Raw genomic sequence first — 23,649 nt, 5'->3', positions numbered from 1 at the left:
CATATGAATTACAAAAGTGAATTCTAGGCACCTAGCAGGTGCTGAGAAGATCACTCTAATAATAAAATCGTGTATTCTAATTGCCCCTTGACTTAGGAATGGGGTCAAATCTCTTCATGGTATTAGAAATCCAAAAGAGTTGGTGAAATTAAACCAAGGATAACTGTAATCAAGTTCAATCAAAGGTTAATTTATTAATTAAATAAGCAGGACTTGAAATAGCACTGGCTGTACCACTACAAGTGTGTAGAGCTCACTTAAGTGCATTGTTGTAATTAAACTGTTTTGTTTAAACACCTGCACAATGTTGTCAGTCACCATTCTTCACTGAGATGAGGCAGCTGAGACAATAGTGTTAAGAATAGCAACTGCTGTTTGTTTAAATCCAAGAGAGGATTAAATAGTAATCGGCCACAGGACTGCATAGAAAACAAAATAAGGAAAAAGCTCCATTTAGTTTGCTAAGCTGCCAGAGAGAGGGTCCCAAGATCACTAAACATCAGGCCAGATCCTAATGATGTCATGAGTGACACTGGCATCTGGTAGTGGTGGAAAGTGTAGTCTCCCCAGCATCTGGAAATTCTCTGTTGCTGTGGAATTTGTGTTTTCCTCATTTATAGTATCAACAGTAGCAGCAGTGTGATCACAGGGATGAACAGATTGTCTGATACTTCTGTTGTGCTAACAGCTCAAACTCTTTGTAGGTGGCTATAGAGGCTAGAATCCAAGCAGCTGACTTCCAAGGAAAAAAATACTAGTCTTTAAATGTCCTACTGCAAATCTAGAATTAATACAGAACTCTTAGTCCATTTGCTAGATGATTTGAAGGCAACCATGCCATGTTTTCCTGTGTGGGTAGTTACTATGGATATCACTGTAACACTAGAGGAAGCTAGATCCTTACTAGGTCCAGTAACAAACTATGTCACAGTGTACCTCATTCTATTTCTTATGAAGGACTAGGCAGATTCTGTAGGATTAAATATTTGCATTTTTTCCCATTTAATTTGTAATACAGCTGAAAGATTTAAGCTTATGTATAGTTATGTCCTGCTTCTAACAGCCAGAGTAGAACTAGTCTAGAAACTGACACCAATGCAGCAGATATAGGGACATCCTTAAGTCAGGACAGGAAGGCAGACAGCAAGTAAGAGAGGCTATGTTTGCATGTCTTTAACAGATACTAAAAGCAATTGCAGTCAGAGAAAGAAGCATTAACCATGGTATGGGTCTCGGGGCAGTTTCACTGTACATGTTTGAGAAAGAGTTCACTCTGGTCACAGGCCATAAATACCAAAAAACAATATTTAATAATCCTAAAATGTATACCACCACTGAAGACAGAGTTTATTTGTAAAGACTGCAGCCATGCCAGCTAGTAGGGAAATACAGAAAAAGGAAGGAAAATAATGCAGATATTTATCCAGATATTTAGTCATATCAATAGAGAAGGATGGGAGATATGGAAAGATGATTAAAGACGATGCAAATATGTCAGAGAAGTATGACATTCCCAGAACTCTGGTACACAGAAACTGAAAGAAAAAATGAGAGAAAATAGTTGACTGCAATAAATTAAGGAATTTCGTATAAACATTGTGTGGTATATGAAACAGCAAACAAGATAGTGATGCTGAAATGGTTTGGAATGGGAAGTGCCAATATGAAGAAATATTTTTTTCTGTTGTATGGTTACTTGTTAAAAGGAGCAAGGCAGATCATACCAAAGGAATTGCAAAAAAGATACACACACACACACACACACACACACACACACACACACACACACACACACACACACACACACACACACACACACACACACACAGTCCACCTAGGGGGTGGGGTTGTAAAAATTAAAGCCATCACCACAGAAAAGATTTATTTCCACTATATCCGTGAGCTAACTGAAACGAGATTGTTAGTGCCAAAGAAACAGAGTCCAAATGCTGAACAACCTAGAGATTCAATGGCAAATAGCAACATAATGTTTTATGAATTTGTGCACAATAAATAGTATTTGCACAAGTTAAATGAGAAGCATTCACGGTTATCTATAACCTTACATATCTATATTGGCTCATGTTGTGATACTGGTCCCTGACAAATTTTTTGCCAAGTATGAGACACCAGGAACAAAAGACTGATATTGGCCTTTGATTCAATACTGTCCAGTTTAATCAGTTTGTAAAGCATGTGGTCTTGCACATAGAAAGACTTTACTTGGGCCTCAAGCTAATGGAATGGTCAAAAGGTGTATGAATAACATAACTAAAGCCATGAGCATTATTCTGTGGTCTGAAGGCATTCCATGGATGAGCAGATCAGTAATATTCTGAGAAGGGTACAGAAATGTCAGAAATAGTTGGCAAAGAACCCTCTTTTATATATAGGAACAGAAACAACTTAAAAAGACTCCTCTGTTATCCTAAGAAAGCTATACAGCATGTTAGTTCAGGACATACAGAAAAATGTGGTCATTGTAATTTTTGTTGTTATATTGACAGCAATACCACATTTATCCATCCAGATAATGGTAAAACATTTTATTTTAGAACACATGCGAATTGTATGACACCTAACGTTGTTTACCTGGCAGTTTGCAAAATATGTTCATCATTTTATGTGGGTAAGACGAACCGCCCACTACGTGACAGGATAAGAGAGCATATTTATAACATCAGAAAAAGTAATACACAGAATGCTTTAGCCAAGCACACTGTCTTACACAACACTCAACATGAATTTCAATTTAGGGTACTAGAAGTAATAGAACCTAATGCAAGAGGAGGTAACATAATGACATATACAGAGGAGAAGGAAAACAACTGGATTATTTTGCTAAGAGCAGATAGAGGCTCAGGACTAAATGACAAAGTCTCTATCAAACCTGTACTTAGAAAACGCAGGCACATAAAGATATGAGAATATTTAGTCATTTTTAAATTGTAATAGATATATATATAAATAATTTTAAATTGTAATAGATATATATATAAATAATTTTTATAATGCATTTTAACAACAAGAAAACTTTTATTAAAGTTTTATACTATCATTTGTTGTATTCAAAGGATGCGCTTTTTTAAATGGAGTTAGTTTTTTATATATTTATTTATATATATATATATATATATATATATATTTTTTTTTTTTTTATATGATTAATAGCAGTAATGAATGCACTGATATACTTTTGTTTTTGCTGCTTTAAATGTTAAGTGAACTAATTGATGTGTGATGATGATTGGTTCATTTGAATTGTACTCACCATGTGCTTTAGTATTTAAACTGTCTATGTTAAGCAAACATTGTGATCTGATGAAGCTATTTTTTAGCGAAAGCGCTTATCCATTGTTTTACTAATAAAAGTATCTGGCTTTGAATATAAGATTTGACCCTTGCTTTTGCTCTTGTGCTACATTTTTTTATTGAATTGAAAGTGTTTAAAATGTGAACAGCTTTGATATGGAAATAAATTGCAGATGCACTTTAGTGAGGCTGAATATAGAATGAATGTGTTTACAGGGTACAAGTTTGAATGAAAAGCAATGATCCTTGAAACAAGCGTATGTTCTACATTAACAAGGTGTGATGATGTGTTTAAGTTGATCTGTGCTTGTGACTGGGATTAACGTTAATTGAAGCTAATGGCCAGGTACCCACTGCATGACATGGAACCAATTTCTTTGATATGATTGTATGGCAACAGTCCACTGTAGCACACTGGTGTGCAATGATATTGACTGTGTTTTTAAAATCAAGTAGCAAGAGCAGGAAGGAAATGTATGAATAATTCATAAGCCTCATCATACTGAGTATCCTCACAGATTAAAATACGTTATTTTTTCTTTAGTGGAATCCTGGGATGATTTTGAAGATTGTTTGTGTTGATTTTTTTTTCTGTCCTCTGACTAGCCTCACAGCTGTGTGGCTAAATTCAACAAAAGGCTATTTGTTCTTTGAAACTTGTTGTAGACTACCGTGATTCACTGTAGTTAGGAAAGCCTGTTTTGTCTATGTAGTGACCCTGATACCTATGGGAATTTTTGCCAGACCAGCTTCAACAAGTCATATCTCCTTATTATTCACTTTCTTCTTACACACAACACCCTCTACACATCCGCACACACTGCTACAAAACCGTACTGTAAAACCAGTTCTCCATGCCTTTCACTGACCAAACTACAGTGTTCATGACTAGACTGTGCTTGCCTTTTGATGCATTATTTTCAGATTTGGCAGTTACAGAAAAACAATCCAAACTGAACAAATGATCGTAAAATGCTGCCTGTTATAAGATACTGGGTATCATTTTTTTTCTGTTATACAGATTTTTTATTTAGTGTTCTTAATTATGTAGAGCCTGCTTCTGCTGTACTTTAACTGCTACATCAGAATGTGCTGTTTCCTGTAGAATACACCTATCACTGGTGCTGAAGATGTGCCTGTTTTGATGTTTATTCTATGTTAGTTGTCTTATCTAATGCTGTTTATGTACAATTTAGTTTATCATTTCATAAGCTCTATAATTTGTCGCAGTAACTTAAAATGTAGACTTTCAGTGTACTCAGATATTCTGTTACATTCTTTGATAGATCCAAAAGGACCTGGTGGAGGTGGTGGTGGTGGTGGTGGTGGTGGAGGTGGAGGTGGAGGAGGAGGATTCGGTGGTGGTGGCCAACCTAGACTGGGAGGACTTTTTCAAGGAGGCATGCCAAGGCTGAAATCACCAGGAAGTAGAGAAGGTGGTAAGTAATGTCACTCTAATACTGATTGTCATTTTGAATATATTTACATATGTTTGCATACTGTCTAGTGCCCTCTGTTTTCTTTTATTATTTGGTACCCACTAGAACCATGATTAAGGAATGCCTTCTCTTTCCTTTTATTATTTGGTACCTACGCCTTTGCTTTCCTTTTATTATTTGGTACCCATTAGAACCCTGGTTCAGTAACACCTTCTCTTTCCTTTTATTATTTGGTACCTACTAGAACCATGATTCAGTAACAGCCTCTTCTTTCCTTTTATTATTTGGCAGCTGCTGGAATCATCTTTCAGTGTGCTCATGGCAGATTCTCTTAAAGAAAGTAAGCAGTCAAAGTCAGAGACTCTCCGTTATGTTCTCTAATCTGTGGAGTTACAGGGCTGTGACTTGCATCAGTGACCCATTCACAGAAATTTGTCTGAATCATTGAGGGGTCAGTTATGGCAGGTGAATTAACCAGACAGTAGGTTTGAAAGATAATACTCCACTGTGACCTTAGCTACTGTGAAAGCAAGATATCCTTAGTTTGGAAGTTATTCCCGATAAGGAGTCCATTCACCTTCTGAACAGTGCATTTTGTATGCTGGGTGCATCCCAGAATAATAAATGGGAAGTTTAAAAATGGGACAGTTTTCACTAAGCTGCCCATGTGTGTGGCAGTAGACATCCACTGAGATTTCAGAACATGTTGAATGTCTGAACTCAGCTTTTAAACCTGCAAGAAGAAGCCATAACTTGTGCACTTTACTTAAACACTGTTGTCTATGTCTTGTAACTGTATTTGTAGAACTGCTGTCCATTTGGGCTACTTCTGCTTTACAGCAGAATCTGTAGCTTGGTATACAAAGCAGTTAAGCACATGAAGCTAGCCACCAGGGCATCGGTGATATGAACACTTGTTCGCATGCTAGAAAGTTAGCAATATTTCCTTTGAACTGCTGTGTATCTTATGAGGGTAATTTTGAAGGACTCTGTTGTGTTTCTTAATTGTACAGCTTTTTTGTGTGCCTCATTTGAAAATTCTGGAAAATGTTTTATCATGTAGTGATTGTTCTGTCTGACTGACTGCAGAAGCTTTATCATTTACTCCAATTTTGTGCTGATTTGCTGGAGAGACACTATCCAGTGCATTTATTTTTACCAAGACAGGAACAGGGTTTGTCCATATCATCTTAAAGCTGAATGTCTCACTAAAAACTTTAGTTTGCAGGAGCCTGTGGTCAACTCAAATAAGAGAGAATTTCACCATCCCCCAACCAGTGGATGCCACGCTACCTGATATCACTGTCATAATCATCAGCCAGTAACATATTCAGTTCAGTCTTGCTAGTGACTTATTCAGTCCCGTCTTGCTGTGACAATTCGATGTACAATATGTTCAGTTGCATTGTCAGGCTCAGTCATGCCTGTGACCAGAGAGTTCAAAGATACCCCATTAGAGATCCTTATTGCTTTTCTTATTTCTGATTTTTGATTAATGTTCGCTACAGTGAATAACTGTCCTCAGTGAAGAAAAAAATTCGGCACAGACACTATCATTAATGTTGCCTGTTCTGTCTGGGTCTGGAGCTCAACATACCTCGTTGCCAGTACTGTGCTTACTTTTAAAATAGGACCATTGAGTCTAGGTCTGACTCACTTAGCAGGTATTTTAAGAAATGTAGCTCTGATCCTATGCATGCTGTGGTGTCCACCAGTTCCCAAACAGGCCACCCAGGGAGATACAAGAAGAAGCATTGGAAGGAGAAGGAATTTAGGAGGGTAGGCAACATTCCTTGTGCATCTGGCTCCTAGCCACAGCTATAGGTTATCAGCACAAGAGAAGCACTTTCACAGCCCCCTATCCTAGCATCCCACAATATCACCAACCCCGCCCACATCCTTCTGAACCAAAACCAGATGGGCATCTGTTAGGGCTTGAGACACTTTGTAGGCACTGTCTTCTGATGTATGGTTCCTGGTTATGGAGGGAGAGGGCAGAATTTTCTGATTTATAATAAGAGCAGATACACCTGATGAAGAAACTGAGACCATGACCCACCTACTCACACTCTGAGGCCTTGCTGTCCAATAGACCCAAGTCCAAGCCACACAGACAAAAGCAGTAACCTAAGTTGCCCCAGCCTACTCTGTCTGTGTCACCCACTTCCTTCTCCTAGGTCACTCTACAGAGCCTTGTAAGACTACAGCAGGATTTCATGGAATACATGAAATCCAGGCAACCTTCCCTGAAAAACGAACCTGTGCATGGAATCTCTTCTGGGAAAAGAAAGAGGGACATCTCCCTCCAAAGAGACTCTGATTTCTTCAGTTCTGATGAGGAGTTACTGGCTTATGTGGAGCTCTTATCCACAAATTAATGCCTTGTTTCAAAGTCTGAAGACACCTTGTCCTCCGCCTCGCCACCTGAGAAGCTTTCTTTTGTGGACACCCATCACATAATGTATGATTCCTTCAATTTTGAACATAGAGTTCTGTGAGACGCATCTTTTCAAATCATGAATTCTTGGATGATGTCTTCTTTGATGCATCATTGCAGCCCAATTCCCTAACCCCTGCTTCCGAGGAAGCCAGATGGCCTCTATAGGATGCTTGACTCCCATAAGTACATTTATAAGACTCCAGTGACAGACACAGCTGTGGTGTCTCTGGAGTCCTCCAAGAGATCCACAGGGCCTTCATCTAAGAATCCCTTGACAAATGATAGAACAAGTAGAATGCTAAACCAGTTTAGTAAGAAAATATACACTTCAGCTACCCTAGGCATGAGAGTTCTTAACTGACAGTTTCATATGGTCAAATTCCTTGAATCAGTGAAGGACCAAATTAAATGTAAAGCAGAGGAGATATAAGACAGGTGTCTCAAAACAGACATCCAGGACTTGTTATTAACCTCCAAGTGTCAATATTCTCATCTTAAATGTTGCTGTGATGCTTTAGTTGCATCCTGCAAGGCAGCTGCTACTGGGTCTGTAACTTGCAGACATGCCTAGCAAGGGGATCAACCCCCATCAGACCATGTTAAAGCACAACACCTTAATGCACCCTTAGGAAATGAGCTCCTCTTTGTACCTTCAACTGAGAAAGTATTTCAGAGATTGGGCAAAAAGAGAAAGGCTTGGCCTCCCTGCCAAAGCAAGAAGACTGTAAGAATGCCAAGAGTAAAAAAAAAAAAAATGCAGCAGAAAGTGGCAACCTTATGCTCAACTGAGAGTTGGGGGTAAGGGACCAGAACTTAGGGAACAGCTCTGACTATTCCAAGCACCTCCCTAACCCCCTCCCCCAACAACACTTTAGTAAACTAGGAGGGATGGCTTTCCTTCTTCACTTCAGCTTGGCAGAAAATCACCCAGGACAAATGTATACCCCAGACTACAAGGACAAGTTACTCCTCATAACCATGCAAGATGACACCCTTTTTAGGAATCCCTTCAGTCCCAAAGCAGCACAAGCATCTGATCTCCTCTCAAATAAAAGCCTTTCTGTAACAGGGGTCTATTCAGCTTGTTCCCCAAGAGTGTCAGACCCAATATTCTATTCCAGGGTCTTCCTAGGTAACAAGAAAGGATGTGTGATTGAGGCCCATACTAAAACTTTCAAAACTAAACAAATTTTTAGTGGTTCTTATGCCTTCCCCCCATTACCCCCCACCCCACCCTGGAGTACTGCAGAAAATAACAACCGAAGATGATGATTGCATCACAGAGGACCCCACAACATTCGCTGATCCTCCTGCTCTCACTCAATGTTGGGAGAACCAGAACATTATCACTGTACATGGGCTTCCTTCCTAAGAACAAAGTGTCTATCATTCACCCCAGTTTGAAAGCACCGAACCTGACAGGTTAAAGGATTTGGTCCTGATTTCTTTTAAGCATATATTCCCATGGAAGTCCAAAAACCAAGTATCAGAAATTCATATCTTTCTGAATGGAGAAGGTTTTTGTTAAACTGAGAGTTTCATTATCCCACGGCCTGGAAAACCTTTCTTGCCTGTACAAAGAGGGATTGTGATACTCTTCCATCAAGGTACATGCTTCTGCTATTTCTGCATGACTGCCATGTCCCCCACCCTTACTCATTCTCACATGAAACAATTTGTCAAGGAGATCCTACACATGACACTACCCAAAGAATATCCTATTCATACCTGGGACCACAATTTTGTGTTAGAAAAGCTCCTCAGACTGCTTCCTTTTGAGCCAACTACTTTGGCTCTTAACAAAATGCTTGTATAAGAAAACCACGCTTCTGCTCATTCTGACTTTTGCCAGGCATGTCTCTGAATTGCAAGCCTTGTGTACAATGAGCTTTCCTCATCTTCCACATGGGCAGAGTCACCCTTAGGTTGAACCCTACCTTTATGGGGTCTACTTTACAAGACCGAAATACCCCATCACTGACTTTCAGAAAAAACACCAAAGTTTCACATAAGTGAAACATCACAGTACTGACGTTCAGAAGACTGAATGTTTGAAACACCGACAATCCAAGCGGAGCATTACAGGAAATCAGCTCATTACAGCACTGTAGTGCGATCTCAGAGATGTTGTTCTTAATTTGCTGGGGGATTGGGGGCCACAGGGGGCTGCAGCACCTGCAACAACTTATCAGTTAGAATTAAGTAGCTGCTGTTTTTGAATTTAAGAATTTCTACTGAATATTGATGTCAGTGCTATAGTTGCCATTATGAATATTCAGTGGGATTTTGTTAGGGTTTTCGGGTATTGATTGGTGGGCAGGTGACATGCAACATCAGTACTTTCTGCTGTTTCTAGATATTTATAAATGATAGCTGTAACCATTTAATATTTTTTTCTTACTTTTCTGAGATGTCATAATGGTGTAAATATTTCTAAGTATCATAGGAGCTTCTTGCAATACGTCCCCGATGTTGTCTTCAGTACAAGTACATGAATTTAAAGATACAGCACACTATTCATATGGGATGCCTTACCAATTTTTTCATAATATGCTGTAGCAGTGCAGTCGGTCTTGTACACGTTTGGTTAAGTGAAAATCAGCTAAGTGAATTGTCATGATTTTGATATGTCAGTGTTTTGGTCTCAGTTTTCTGAAACTTGGTGATATGGTATTTCTGTCTTGTAAAGTAGACCTCCTTTATGCCCAAGACCGTATCAGAGATTTCTCATAAGTAGGTTATTCACCTGCCAGTCTTCTTCCCAAATCCCTAAAACAAGAGGAAAATAATCCTGCATTCTGTTGATGTTCACAGGCAGCTTAGAGTTTACCTTCAAAGGTAGAGCAAAATCTTGTAAAAGCCAAATAAGGAAGACCTGTAGGAAAACATAACATATCCAAATGGATAGCCAGTTGTATTTCCTTTTGTTACTTCCATCATTGAAAAGAGATTGTTAATGCTGTTAAGAACCCACTCTACCAGAAAGAAGGCAGCAATCACAACCTTGCAAAAAGATATGACTTTCTGATACTCAGTGCATCCTGTAATCAGCTACTTGGTCCTCTGATCAAAATTTCATGAAGCATTACAACATTGGTGCCATTTCAAGGGCCAGTTTTGTCTCTGCCATACAAGAGACCTCATCTCCCCAGCCATGACCTCTTACATCCAGCCCTTCAGTCTTAGCTTTTGGAGTCTTTCTAAGGCTCAGTACTACCACAGTGCCTAGGCTCATCTCCCCAGCCATGACCTCTTACATCCAGCCCTTCAGTCTTAGCTTTTGGAGTCTTTCTAAGGCTCAGTACTACCACAGTGCAATGATGAACATAGTACAGATTGGTTAGGAATGTACCACAATTGTAGCTATTCAAGTAAATCACTATTGCAGTATCCTGTCCCTCTTACCTACCTGAGGTTGGGATGGATGCCATGCCCAGTCATTTCCCCCACACTCAATTCTCCCTTTCTACTCCTAGTCAGAATTCTCAGTAGAATTAATTGTACGTCTAGGGGGCAGATGGAGTCTGAGTCCCTGAGGCAAGAAAGCCCTGAATATAGCACAAGCTTGATAACTCCTTCATAGGACTGATGTCCTGAAGTTGGGTAGGGAGGGTGTCTTCTGGCTGTGGGACAGTGAAATTCTCTGGTGTTCATGCCAGTCATGGGGTCCTCCTTGCATGAATTCCCAAGATTAAGTACTGTGTGATGAAATGGAGTGTTGCCAGCTATGTCAGGAGTGTAAATTTTGTAAAGAATTGTATGCCATTTGTATATCAAACTGATTTGTAAAGATGCTTGTGTTGAAAAATGTATTTGTGGGGTTGCTTATGTTGAAAATGTTCAACTGATGGTCCTGGCTGTATTGTGACTGATTTATATTTTCTAACACAGTGGGAAAAACATGGAACCAGCTTCCTAATGAACTCTCATCACTTTCTTCAACATTGCTTTTCAAAAAATATCTTAAAGAATATTTCAAAACACACTGGCTATGTCCCTGCTCTAACATCTTATTCCCCATCTCCCACTCCCTTTACTTATCTGCTCTATTGTTCTATGATGCCTATTTGTTGTAACTAGAATGCTAACCACTACCTAGTATTAAAGGAGACTTCCTCTCAGCACTGTTCAAGACTTACTTACTCTAAAAGTACTAGCCCTCTACTGTACTGTAAGTAAGCATAAGTTTGTATGCCTGTAACCAGGCCTCTGTTTTAAAATAACAATTCTTTGTTTTTTTTTTCTTTTTTTGTGTTGTATGTTATTTTTTGTCTGATCTTAAATAATTTAATGTAACTTCCTTCTATTGCCTATATTGTATGTTATGATACTATTGCCTATATTGAAGCTTTTCTCCCCGGGCCTCTACTGAAAATGGACATATATCAAGGTAGACTATCCCGGTCAACAAATGTAAAATAATAAAATAAATAATAAATAAAATAAATGTATATGTTTTAATAGTTTACCTTCATCTTGTCGCAAAATGGTATGTGCGATCGTGCTTTTGTGCGACTCGTTAGAGAGAATTATGGAACACTTCTGAGGACAAATGTTGAAAATGGTTTAGCTGAAAACCATTTTCAACATTTGTCCCATATATTTGAATGGCTAAATGCATTTGCATTGTAGCCATTTGAACATACGTGAGTCGCTATTGTGAGTTTTTTGTGTTTGTCCTTTCGATTAAAGGATGTCGCACAAAACCACTAACGACAAAATGAAGGTAAACCTGTTTTAACAGAGGGTAGTTGAAGAGAAGAGGTTAGTCACAGTCCAGCTGCAGCTAACTTTGAAAATGTTCTGAAATTAAATTACTGAGCCTAGGCAGTAAAGATGCTATCTTACAGTTTTAAATGAAGCCAGAGACTCAACGTCTGTAAGAAGTATAGTTTGTTAGTCTATGTAGGAAGTGCAAAACTGTTAAAATTGTTTTACAGATTCCAGATGCTGCAATAAACTTCAGCAAAGCTCGAGATATGTATTGTAACACATACGTGCTAAATCCTGGCACCTTCTAGTGATGGGGTTAGCATGAGAACCAGAAGTCAGATGACCAGATGTATGTGATGTCATTCTGTAAGCCATCACTAAAATGATGTTTTAATACTAGCTGAGACTGAAGTCTTATGGCACTCAGTTTTGAAACCTGACATAGAAGGATCTCTCACCTACTTCATCTTGCCTTGCTCTAGAAAGTGAACCAGGGAACAGTAATTCTTTAGATCAGTCAGGAGAATATAGTGAGATTAGTTAAGTACTGTTTCTCTGTATCTGTGTGAATCAGTTTATCTGTGCTATTTTAATATATCCTGCACCTGAAACTCTGGTGTTTATTGTAAATAGATATTTAGTATTTTCATGTTCTTTTATTATTTTTTGTTAAATATATTTACATTTTTCATTGTGGCTGGTCCTTTAGAGAATAATTTAACCATTGAGAATACTTACATTTATTCAGTGACACTGTGGCCATTCCTGAAAGCCTTACTGCAGTAGTCAAAACACTACCATTTATATTCATATTAATTTTACTCAGTATAATTGGGTGCCCTTGTAAGAGACTTGGAGTAGCTGGCATTGGAGTGTCTGGTGGCAGTAACTACCTTATAGTTTGGGCAAAACGGGGCATAGCTAGTAAATCTGTGACAGTCTTTTCCAGGTGTGTGTGTGTGTGTTTGTATGTATAAATATATATATATATATATATATATATATATATATATATATATATATATACCCACACACACACGAATGATCAAATCTCAAAGACTGTGTGTCAGCTGCTTGGAGCAGGGACATGAACGAAGTACTGGTTTCACAGAGAGAGTGCTGCAGGACTTGGCTTGGGCACTCAACTGAGTACTCAACTGCATAGCTGTGCCAGTGGGGATTCTTATTGGGGACCTGGAGGAAGACAGAGAAATCCAGACCCCGGACTGAGTTCATTCCCTGTGTGCTCTTTAGGGAAATTGCACTTGATGCAGAGAGCTGCATCTGGAAATAGTGTGTGCATCTATTTTTGTTCCAAGTGAACATCCCTCTCCAGTGTCTCTGGTGAGAACTCGGGCTGCCTGACTACTGGCCCAGAGTGTTGAAGTGAAATACTGCGACAGTGATCTACTCAAACTTCTGCAATTATGGTAAATTCCTTGCCCAGCTGTACTTCCTGCATATAACAAGTTTATACTAAAACAGGCAACTGTAATTTCACAATTTAACATTTTCACAACAGATTTTTCGATATACCAACTAAATGCATACCTTATGAACTATGAAACTGTGATTGTACAATTCTAGCTAAAATTTTGTGAGAAACGAGTTCTCTTCATCTTAAAAATGTATTCCAGCAATGCTGACCGTCAGAATTTTAGCAATAAATTAAATGCTCATAATGTCATTATCCATTAACTTTTCAGACCAGATTTTCAAAATGTCATTAAGCGGGTCAATCTTTGAATTGCACAACTGAATTGTTAGTATTTCAACCAGCTTTGATTGTATTAGAATGAATTTTCATTTCATTGGTTACTAAGGATCTAAAAAGTACTGTATATTCATAATCTGAATAAGTAATTTTAGGAGCACACTGACTCTCGTTTGAATGTTTTTACAAATATATTGACCATGAATTTTATTTGTTCTTAAATTTATACATGTACAAGAGCCTCTTCTGACTTGCATGCAAATGCTAGTTAAGTATGGAAGTGACATGTATCAAACATTAGCTACTGTGGAATTCAGTAAGAATCCTCAATACTCGTGTAAAGTGCCTACCATACATAGGTCAATTTACACAACCAGTATGAAATGCATATCAGAGCCAGCTGTGGCCAGAATGAGGAAGACCTCATTATCGGCTCATTAATATGTCTCTGAATTGCATTTTTTGCCACTTGTGCTGATAGATCTGTGATGGCAGTAGTTTTTACAGTGGCATGTCATGCATTACATTAGCAAAGGAGCCCCACACACACAAATTCATACAAACGTGCACACACGCACATATTCAATATCATACAGTCCCAATACATATTCAGTCAGACTCTGTCACACTCTCTCACTCTTTCACCTACATGCATGCACCAACACAAGCACATAAATCCACAACCACAATTCCCTGCTTAACCCCTATATTGGAACCACCCAGATAGACACACACACATGTTCATCCAATTCCATTCATGCCTATAGATACAGCTACACTTCCATACATTAACATGTCTCCCTACCTTCTTATCTCTGCTGAAATACCTGTACTGCAACATCTTTCAGTTAAGTCAAAGGATGTCTGCAGTCTTTTGATGGATTTAATATCTTTTCCACCATCCATAGTAATTTATGCAGCAACACAGTTCTCTGAATCATTCAGAAATGTAACTCTTTATCCACTGGCATTGCTTGAGAAGAGCACATTGTTCATTATTAGCCACTCCCCTAGATTGCCTCATTAGCATCGACAACAGCCATTGGGACCACCCTCTGCACTTATGCTCCCACAAGTGAGAAACTACAGCAGTAGAAAGGTCTCTGAATGAACAAAAAGGGAGGGTGATATGTATTCATGGTCATAAAGCATACTTGTGTGAAAGTGCTTTTCCCAAAAGAAGAACTTTCGTGTAAGTATGCCTGTTGCGGAAATCGCACTACAGTGGGGATAAGGGCAAATTCCCTTTTCCCCACTGTAGTGTGACCCCAGAGTGCGAATATTGAAGTAGGGGGTGGGGGGACAGCCCCCCCACGTGTGGAGTGCAGGGGGTTGCCCCCTTGCAAAAACGTAAATGTAATGTATTTTTTAACACACTTTAACAAAAGTGCTTTTTCAGTGAAAGTGCTTTCATTAAAGTGTGTTCAGTGATTGTGGAATCCGACTATTGAACTTTCATTCAATAGTCCTAGATCTATATATATACATATATATATATATATATATATATATATATATATATATATATAAAATATGTTTACATATATATATATATATATATATATATATATATATATATATGTATATATACACACATGTATATAAATCCTTATAAACATGGAAATTCAGACAGTTGTAGGCTCCTGACTCGAGGTGTTATAATGGGGAAATGATTTTCCTCATTATAGGGCACTGTGGAAAATGGGGTAGGAGAATTCATCCATAGACAAAGAGAAAGAGGAAAAGCAACAGCTTGCTGTGTCTGTGCACAATAACAATGTGTGAGGAGAGTGCAGGAGCAGCATAGTAACAATCTTACAGAGATCCAGAATCAAACCTAGGAGGAAGGAATCAACATTTGACTATAATCTGGTTATGCTTAGACAGCAAAAAGAATCGTGTGTTATCAGAAACTTGTCCCAGTGGGGCGTGGCCAAGGATGAACACAGGATAGCAGCAGATTTCTTCAGCTCCACCAATTTCATTACACTGACAGGAATTAATTACTTAAAAAATTAATTTTTGAAGTAATTTGTTTTCTAAATATGTTTGTTTTATATAGTTCTTGAACTATATCTAAAAAAGAAAGGAAATTTTAACAATATTCCTGTCAGAAATCACATTGGAAATTTTCCTGTCAGTTTATCAGTCTGAAATGAGTTCCAGTAAGACAAATTCTCAAGACTCCAGCATCAAGAAAGAACTTCAGTCTCTGATAACTATAATCCAGCAACTTACTGCTAAGATGGATAAAATGGATACTAAAATTGATACCTTCATAGAAAAACTACAAAACAAATAGACTTGTTACATATAGACCTGCAACAACAGAAGATCCAGATGACAGGCATAGAAGAAGCTGTGAATGACATGGAAAATAGAATCCAAGAAGAGGAAATCAACATTGAGTTTCTGCTGAAACAAAATACACATTTACAAACAAAGCTGGATGACTTGGAAAATAGATCTAGGTGCAATAACATTAGGATTTTTGGACTGCCAGAAAATATTGAAGGTAACAATATTACTTCTTTTTTAACAACATGGCTCCCTAAAACTTTAGACTTACCAGAAGCATTCTCTTTTGGTATCGAAAGAGCACATAGATCTATAGCTAATACTAACTCTAATGAAAACTATCCTAGATCAGTTATAGTTAGATTTCTATCATCTTTTGATAAAGAGATGGTTCTTAAATCTGCTTGGGCTAAAGCTCCTGTTAAGTTTAATGAGACAACTGTGCGTTTTGACAATGACTATTCTCCCTTGGTAATAGCTAAAAGAAAAGTTTTTCTGCCACTAATAAGGGAGCTTAAAAAAGCACAGTTTAAAACATACCTTCTGTTTCCTGCCAAGCTAAAAATCTTCCTTCCTGATGGTCCTAAAATTTTTGATGACTTAGACTCTGCTTTACTGTTTATCAAAAAAAATAAGATTTTGGATAAAACAGAGGAAATGGAATGGGCTAGTCCTTCATTAAAGAGACTGGCAACTGAAACTTCGTAGAAGACTTCTGAGAAGAAGAAGAGACTAAAGAACACATGATTTGTTCTATGTTTTTTTCTTTTTTTCTCTCATCATTTTACTTCATTATTAATCTTTTTAAATATAGTTCCTGCATTTCCAGAAAGCCACAAATGTTCTGAAAAAGATTTAATCAAAGTTATTCTCTGTGAGCAAAGAAAAGTTTTGTTTCATAACCTGTCAAAATATCTGAGGAACTAATAACAAGCTATTATTCAATTTGTTTCTCTTTCTGAAAAAGAGAAGTAAGGTCAGTAATTTGATACATTTTTTTTTCTTTTTTTTCTCCTTTTCTTCTTTTCTTTGTTTAAACAATGACATTCTATTTAGATTATGTAGTGGGTAAAGGGTGGGGGAGGGCAGGGAGAGAAGAGTAATGAAAATATGATAAATAGAATAATAACATATTTATTCCTTGTAAAAAAGTTTATATGTTCTTCAAATGCTATTCCTAATTATACTCTCTTGATTATACTGCTTATGCTTGTTTGTAAATAATATGTCATGCTTTAACTAATAATAATTAGAACTAAATAATAGTAAATAATATGTTTTATTTTTAACTCTATTAATATAAACAGTAAGTAATATTCCATTGTATATACTTCTTATAGCTTTCTCTTACATGTTTTTTATTTCTGCCTTAAACTCTTTTATTTTCTACTCTTTTTCTTTTCTTTATTCTTTCTCTTTATTTTTTTTTCTCATATTAATATATAGAAATGCTTTTGATCATATAGATACAGTAAATAATAAGATTTGCATAAAAATTGAGTTGGGACAATAATATTGAGTTTTATTACTTATTAATAACTTTGGGCTTAATTTCACTTACATAGAGGCTGTAATAACCTGTAAAATACATTGCGGATGTTTTGTCATGTTTAGATGCATTTACACTGCTAAATGAATGTTTGTCACTAGTTTTTAACAAGTTTCCCACCAAAATGTTAAGGGAGACAATCTGGGATGTGGGCTACTTCATGAACAGTGTCCTCATGCTGTTTCAAAAGCTTCAACTCTCAGAATTCTCACAGAGAAGCTGAAAGCAGTCAATCTGACCTTTGACCCAGATATCACACTGACACATCACAGATTCAGGAAGAACACTCTACCAGGAAGTAGAACTGATGCAAATGTGACTATGTGAAGGAAAATGAACTCTTTGACATTTAAATGTGAATTATTTTATATAATTACTTAAATATCTATGTTATAATTCATAAAATATGTCAGTTATAATGATTTTAAATGATGCAGTTTCTTGTAGTAAGTAAATGTCTTATTTTAGAAGGCATAGAAAATGAAACATTTATTCAAGTGTTTTTGAAAATCTAATTGACTGCAGCATACTAATCTGTGTTCAAAACTTATGTTCCAAACATATACATTACTATAACTCATTTAATTCATCTGATTGACAAGCATAAATAACTTTATAACTCTATTCTGGAAGAAATTGTCTTGTGATATATTTTAAAGCAGTAGTATAGACATACAAAATACAGATGTTTTTTTTTACAATAATGCAAGTGTTTCTGAGAATTTGCATAACTATGCAGTATGATTTATAACAACTTCTATAAATATAATATTTTATTCTATTGACAATAATGAGTATGAGTAAAATGCTCATATACAAGCAATTCAAGTTTTTTTTTCTGGAAGCTGTTGACTGCATTTACATGACAGAAAATAGATGCATCTTAATATATGTAATGTCTGAACCATATTAGCCAAAGTTTTTGATTTAAATGAATGTTAGAACTTATTTTACATACTTTGAATAAATTAATATGTAAATATGCCTTTTTTTCTCTCTCTTTCTTTCACTCTCTCCTCTTTCATGTCTTTTATTTCTCTCTCCTCTTGGTTCCTAATATCAAGTTTATTTGAATGCTATTTGAATACAAGTGTATTATATTACATAGATGTATATAGTAGTATGAATAGTTTTTAAAAAAAGTTTATTTTAGTTTATATGATGCTGTTTTATCAAATGTGTAGTCTTGTCTTGCTAGATAATTGAATTGAAAGCTGTTAATTTAAGTTAAATATAACCAGTATTAAATTGATAAGGTGGTAGCTGAGGTACTGCTGCTTAGGATAGGGGGTTAACTTGAGTGGTAAATACTACTCTAAGTTGGAGTTTTTAAATCCAGGCTGGATGCAAGGTTTAATCCTTACATTATTTTCACTTGTTCATTGTTATATGTATATAGTTTTGACATCCACAATATATTTTGTACACTCATTGTCACTACAAACAAAATTGAATCCTATACAAAATCCCATAAGAGATTCAATAAATACAGCTATATTTAAAGGTACACCTAAAGGAGGAGATGTAACATTACTTATGTTGTTATTTGTTATTTTGATCATAAGATTCTTAAGTTTTAAAAATGCCAAATGACATCTTTAAAAGGAATTTCTTTAAACATTAATGGATTGAATAATCCATGTAAAAGGGCAAGCCTAATAAGATACATTAATTTACATAAGGCCAACTTAGTCTTCCTGCAAGAAACCCATCTCATGAAAAAAGATACTGATAAACTAGCCACAAACAAATATACAGTATTGGTTAGTTCAGAGCACACTCAGAAAAAAAGAGGAGTGGCTATTTTATGGAATAAAAGTATGCCCATTCCTAAAACCATTAAGTCTTATCAGGATGACAAAAGAATGTTTTGTATGGTTACAATACAAATTAATGGGAAGACTTACACTTTAATTAATGTATATTGGATACCTGGAATTGGTATTAATACAGTGAAACATCATCTTGATAAGATCATATCATTCTCTATAGGAGATATTATTTTAGCTGGTGACTGTAATTGTATACTACATGAAAGTGATACTACCACTATAGGAAAAAGAAGAATTACATCTAATGCAAAACATTTAAATGATTTTGCTAATTCTTATCATTTGAATGATATTAATAATCAGATAGATTCAAAATCATTACCATACACCTTTTTCTCTAACAGATACAAAACTTATTCAAAAATAGATAGGGTCTTTATTTCTAACCAGATGGTAACAGATTTAATTAATTCCAAAATCATTTCATGTCCTATATCTGATCATAATTCAATTGTTTTTGAATTCATGATAAAAATACTCATAATGTTCAGATCAAAAGGATACCAGCATACTTAAGTCAACTAAAAGACTATAAAGAATATATACTTTCAGAAGTACAACATTTTCTAGACATAAATAATACTCCTGAAGTCTCCATTGTCTGTGTTTGGGATGCCTTAAAATCATATCTATATGGACAAAGTATAAGATGGTATAATAATAAAAGGAAATCTTGGGATAAGGAATTGTTAGATATTCAAAGTAAATTAGACTCTTATAAACATAATAATAAAGAAAATATTATGAATAAGAAAGTCATTGAAGGAATAAACAAACTAAATGAGAAATACAAAGAAATTTTAACTCATAAAGTTAAAATAACTCTAGAGAAATACAAGTTTTTGTCTTACTCAATAAGCCCCAAATACTTACATAGACTTAAAAATAAAACAAAAAGGTTGAATAAACAAAACCATATCAAAGAAATCTTTTCTCTAAGGAAAAAGAAGAATGTTTCTAGTCTACCAGAAATACTAGATGAATTTAGAAATCACTTTCACAATATTAACAATAATAACATTAACATGGAACCTAAAGATAAAATAAAGGAGTTTATAACCACAAACATGAATAAAAAGCTTAATAAACAACAGATTAAACTATTGGACAAAAGTATTTCATATACAGAGGTTATTACACAAATAAATAAGCTTAAATCAAACAAAGCACCAGGTAATGATGGTATTATACCAGAGATATATAAAATCCTTTCTAAAAGTACATATTCATTAATACATAAGGTTTTTATTTTGGCCCAAACTGAGTTAATAACCCCCCCCCATCTTGGCAATATACATTTATTTCACCAATTTTAAAACCTAATAAAGATCCAACTAGATGTACTTCATATCGCCCATCTCATTACTTAATGTTGATTATAAAATGTTTATGAGTATTTTTGCTGATAGATTGAAGACAATCATTCCTGGCATTATAGATATAGATCAGGCAGGCTTCATTGTAAATAGAAATACTTTTAATAATATAAGAAGAACTTTAACATTAATTGATTTTGCAAATAGGAAAAAGAAAGATTTAACACTTATTAGTCTTGATATAAGTTCAGCATTTGATTCAGTAAGTTGGGACTATCTGTTTACCTTACTGAAGTGCACAAACTTCTCAGATGCATTTGTAAATCTAATTGAGCATTTATACAAAGGAACGTTGGCTTATATTAAGGTAGGAACATATGTTTCACAAAAATACCCATTCTTAAAGGTACAAAACAAGGATGTCCACTTTCTCCACTATTATTCACTTTAGTAATGGAGCCTTGGGCTAATTTGATCAGAAACAGTACTGACATAGAGGGTTTTGAAATAGATGAAAATACAACATCCAAAATTCAACTTTTTGCAGATGATCTAATTACATCAGCAGGATCTAATTCTTCTATGCAGTCTCTATTTGATAAAATGATGAATTTTAAAAGTATTTCTGGTTTAATATTCAATGAAGAAAAAACTAAAATACTACCTATATATACACGAAAAAATATTCTCATTAGTGATTTTACTAAATATGTACCCAATTCAGGTCAGATAACTTATTTAGGTATAATACTATCTAAAGATATTAAATCTATTATATATAATAATTATAATACCTGTTTTCTTAATATACAAAATCTTTTAATACCTGGAATAATATGTTTTTACTATGGAGGAGAGACTTACAATTATTAAAATGATAATATTCCCCAAGATTTTATACTTAATACAATCAATAATACTTCCACCTACAAAAATAATTATCAAGAAACTGAATACACTAATGTTAAATTTCCTATGGGCACCTAATAGACCTAGGATTGCATTAAAGAAACATACTAATAGCTGGTCTCAAGGGGGTATTTCTTTTCCAGACTTTAATTTATATACTATCTCTTCTATTGTAAAAGTTATTACTTTATTAATAGATCAGTCATATGTCGCAAAATGGAAAGATTATTGGGAGCTAATTAGTATGCACTTCATGAAAATCTCCTTAACACATAAAAATATGATTGTAAATAACTCCATGTTATGGTTACTAAAGGAATTTTGTACTTCACCTATTACACCTAAACATATGGTTTGTTACCCATTAAATATTATTATTAGCTATCGTAACTTTATATTCATGCATACTAAGTATAATGAATGGAATTTTATTATATTCCCTATAATGTATACTCAGGGTATGCTTTTGTCATCTACTTCTGAAGGAACTCATTTAGCTATAGATAATGATCTAAAGTACTGGTATCAGTTGATATCTGATAATAAAGTTAAAAATCTAGATTTCTTAAAACAAGAATTTGATCTAAGAGAAACTTGCTGGTTAGAGGTTCAAACCTTTAGACAACATCTCATTGATAGAATAGATCTAATGTCTATAACAGTTAAAGAATCTATTCCAACACTGATTGATTACTTGATATTAAATTTACAACATAAAGTTTCTGATAAAGGTAAACTTTCATACATACATAAAATTATCAGACAAGAAACTTTTTACAGTGTAGATACATACTGGAATTATTTCACCTCTATTAATGGGGACCCACCAAATCAACAAGATAAACAATATATATTGAATCTGCCTATAGAACTACGCCTTCCATTGTCTGGAGACTTTATACATGGAAATTTTACATAGATCTTTTATACACCTTTGATGATGAATAAAATAAATAATAAAGATAATCAATGTAAGAGATGTAATGTAGAAATTAATGCTGACTGGGCTCATATGTTTTATGACTGTATAAAATTGAAAGAATACTGGAAGTCAGTTAATGAATTTTTGCAGGCTCTTTTTACAGATAATTTCATTATTTCTAAATATCTTATATTATTCAACACACCTGTACCTCAAAGTGTTAAAAAGGTTAAGCTTCCCTTGTTATGGTCTACTCTAGCAGTGGCTAGGAAAATAATAACCATAAATTGGATTTCAGATACACCTCCTTCGTTCAATGAATTTAAAAATGTTATGAATATAGTGTGCCATATGGAAATAAACACAATTAGGTCAAGAACAACTAGAAAAACATCTTATTATATTGTATGGGATAATTTACAAAATTTGTTAAAAAAATCCTAATTTCAATAGCATGGTATTTTAGTTTAATTAATTGATCTGATTGTAGTGGATGTCTTTGTAAATACTTTAGTTGTTTTGTTGAATGTTATAATCATATCTATTTTTAATTACTTGTATAAAATTGTTATGATATTTCTCTTGTATGTTAAAACAATAAAACTGTTTAAAAAAAAAAGAAACTTGTCCCAGTAATGAACCAACAGAATCCCAGTACTGAAAGAGATGTTATTATGTACGTTCAAATCTGAAACAGAATTCATTTAATTACAGTTGTCTTTATAGAGACTTACAGAAAGTGTTAGCAGAGAAACACAGAGGACAAGGGACAACAAAGAAGAAGGGCATTTAAGTATTGACAACCCTCAGAACAATAAAATGATAGTCCGTATAAATATTAGATCAATAAAAAATGCAGAGTTCTAAACCCATTTCTGTCATAGGGGAACAGAAAGCTAAAGAAAAAGGAATGCTCAAATGATATGTACAAATAGTGGAAAACAAAAACTTGAGACAATTGTTCAAAATTTCCCTTTGTAGAGGAGAACATAGGAGAGGTTTCAGTTTGTTTGGGGAGAGGAAGTCACACCTTCCACTTCATGTCAGGTTGGTGAAGAAAGTAATCCAGAATTATCAGATGTTAGATTTCAGCCACATAAAGTTTAAGAAGTACAGTGGGAAGATGAAGCTTTAAGAAAAGCAAAAGAGAATGTTACTGAGGTTAAAGGGGGAGATGGTGAGCGAGATGTTCCTATAACTACTAA

The 23,649-nt window shown here is 35.2% G+C and overlaps 1 protein-coding gene across 1 annotated transcript in view; it reads left to right on the top strand.

Moving 5' to 3' along the window:
• WIPF1 (WAS/WASL interacting protein family member 1) overlaps window positions 1-23,649 on the top strand; it is a 776,716-nt gene that overhangs the window by 689,535 nt on the left and 63,532 nt on the right. The window contains exon 5 of the mRNA XM_044075560.1: window positions 4,599-4,751. Coding sequence (XP_043931495.1) covers window positions 4,599-4,751 — 153 coding nt within the window. The remainder of the gene's footprint in view (window positions 1-4,598; window positions 4,752-23,649) is intronic.

Source organism: Protopterus annectens, chromosome 6.part1 (genome assembly GCF_019279795.1).
Source record: "Protopterus annectens isolate FY-2018-M chromosome 6.part1, PAN1.0, whole genome shotgun sequence".
NCBI lineage: Eukaryota > Metazoa > Chordata > Ceratodontiformes > Protopteridae > Protopterus > Protopterus annectens.
This window is presented reverse-complemented; position numbering and strand designations above follow the sequence as displayed.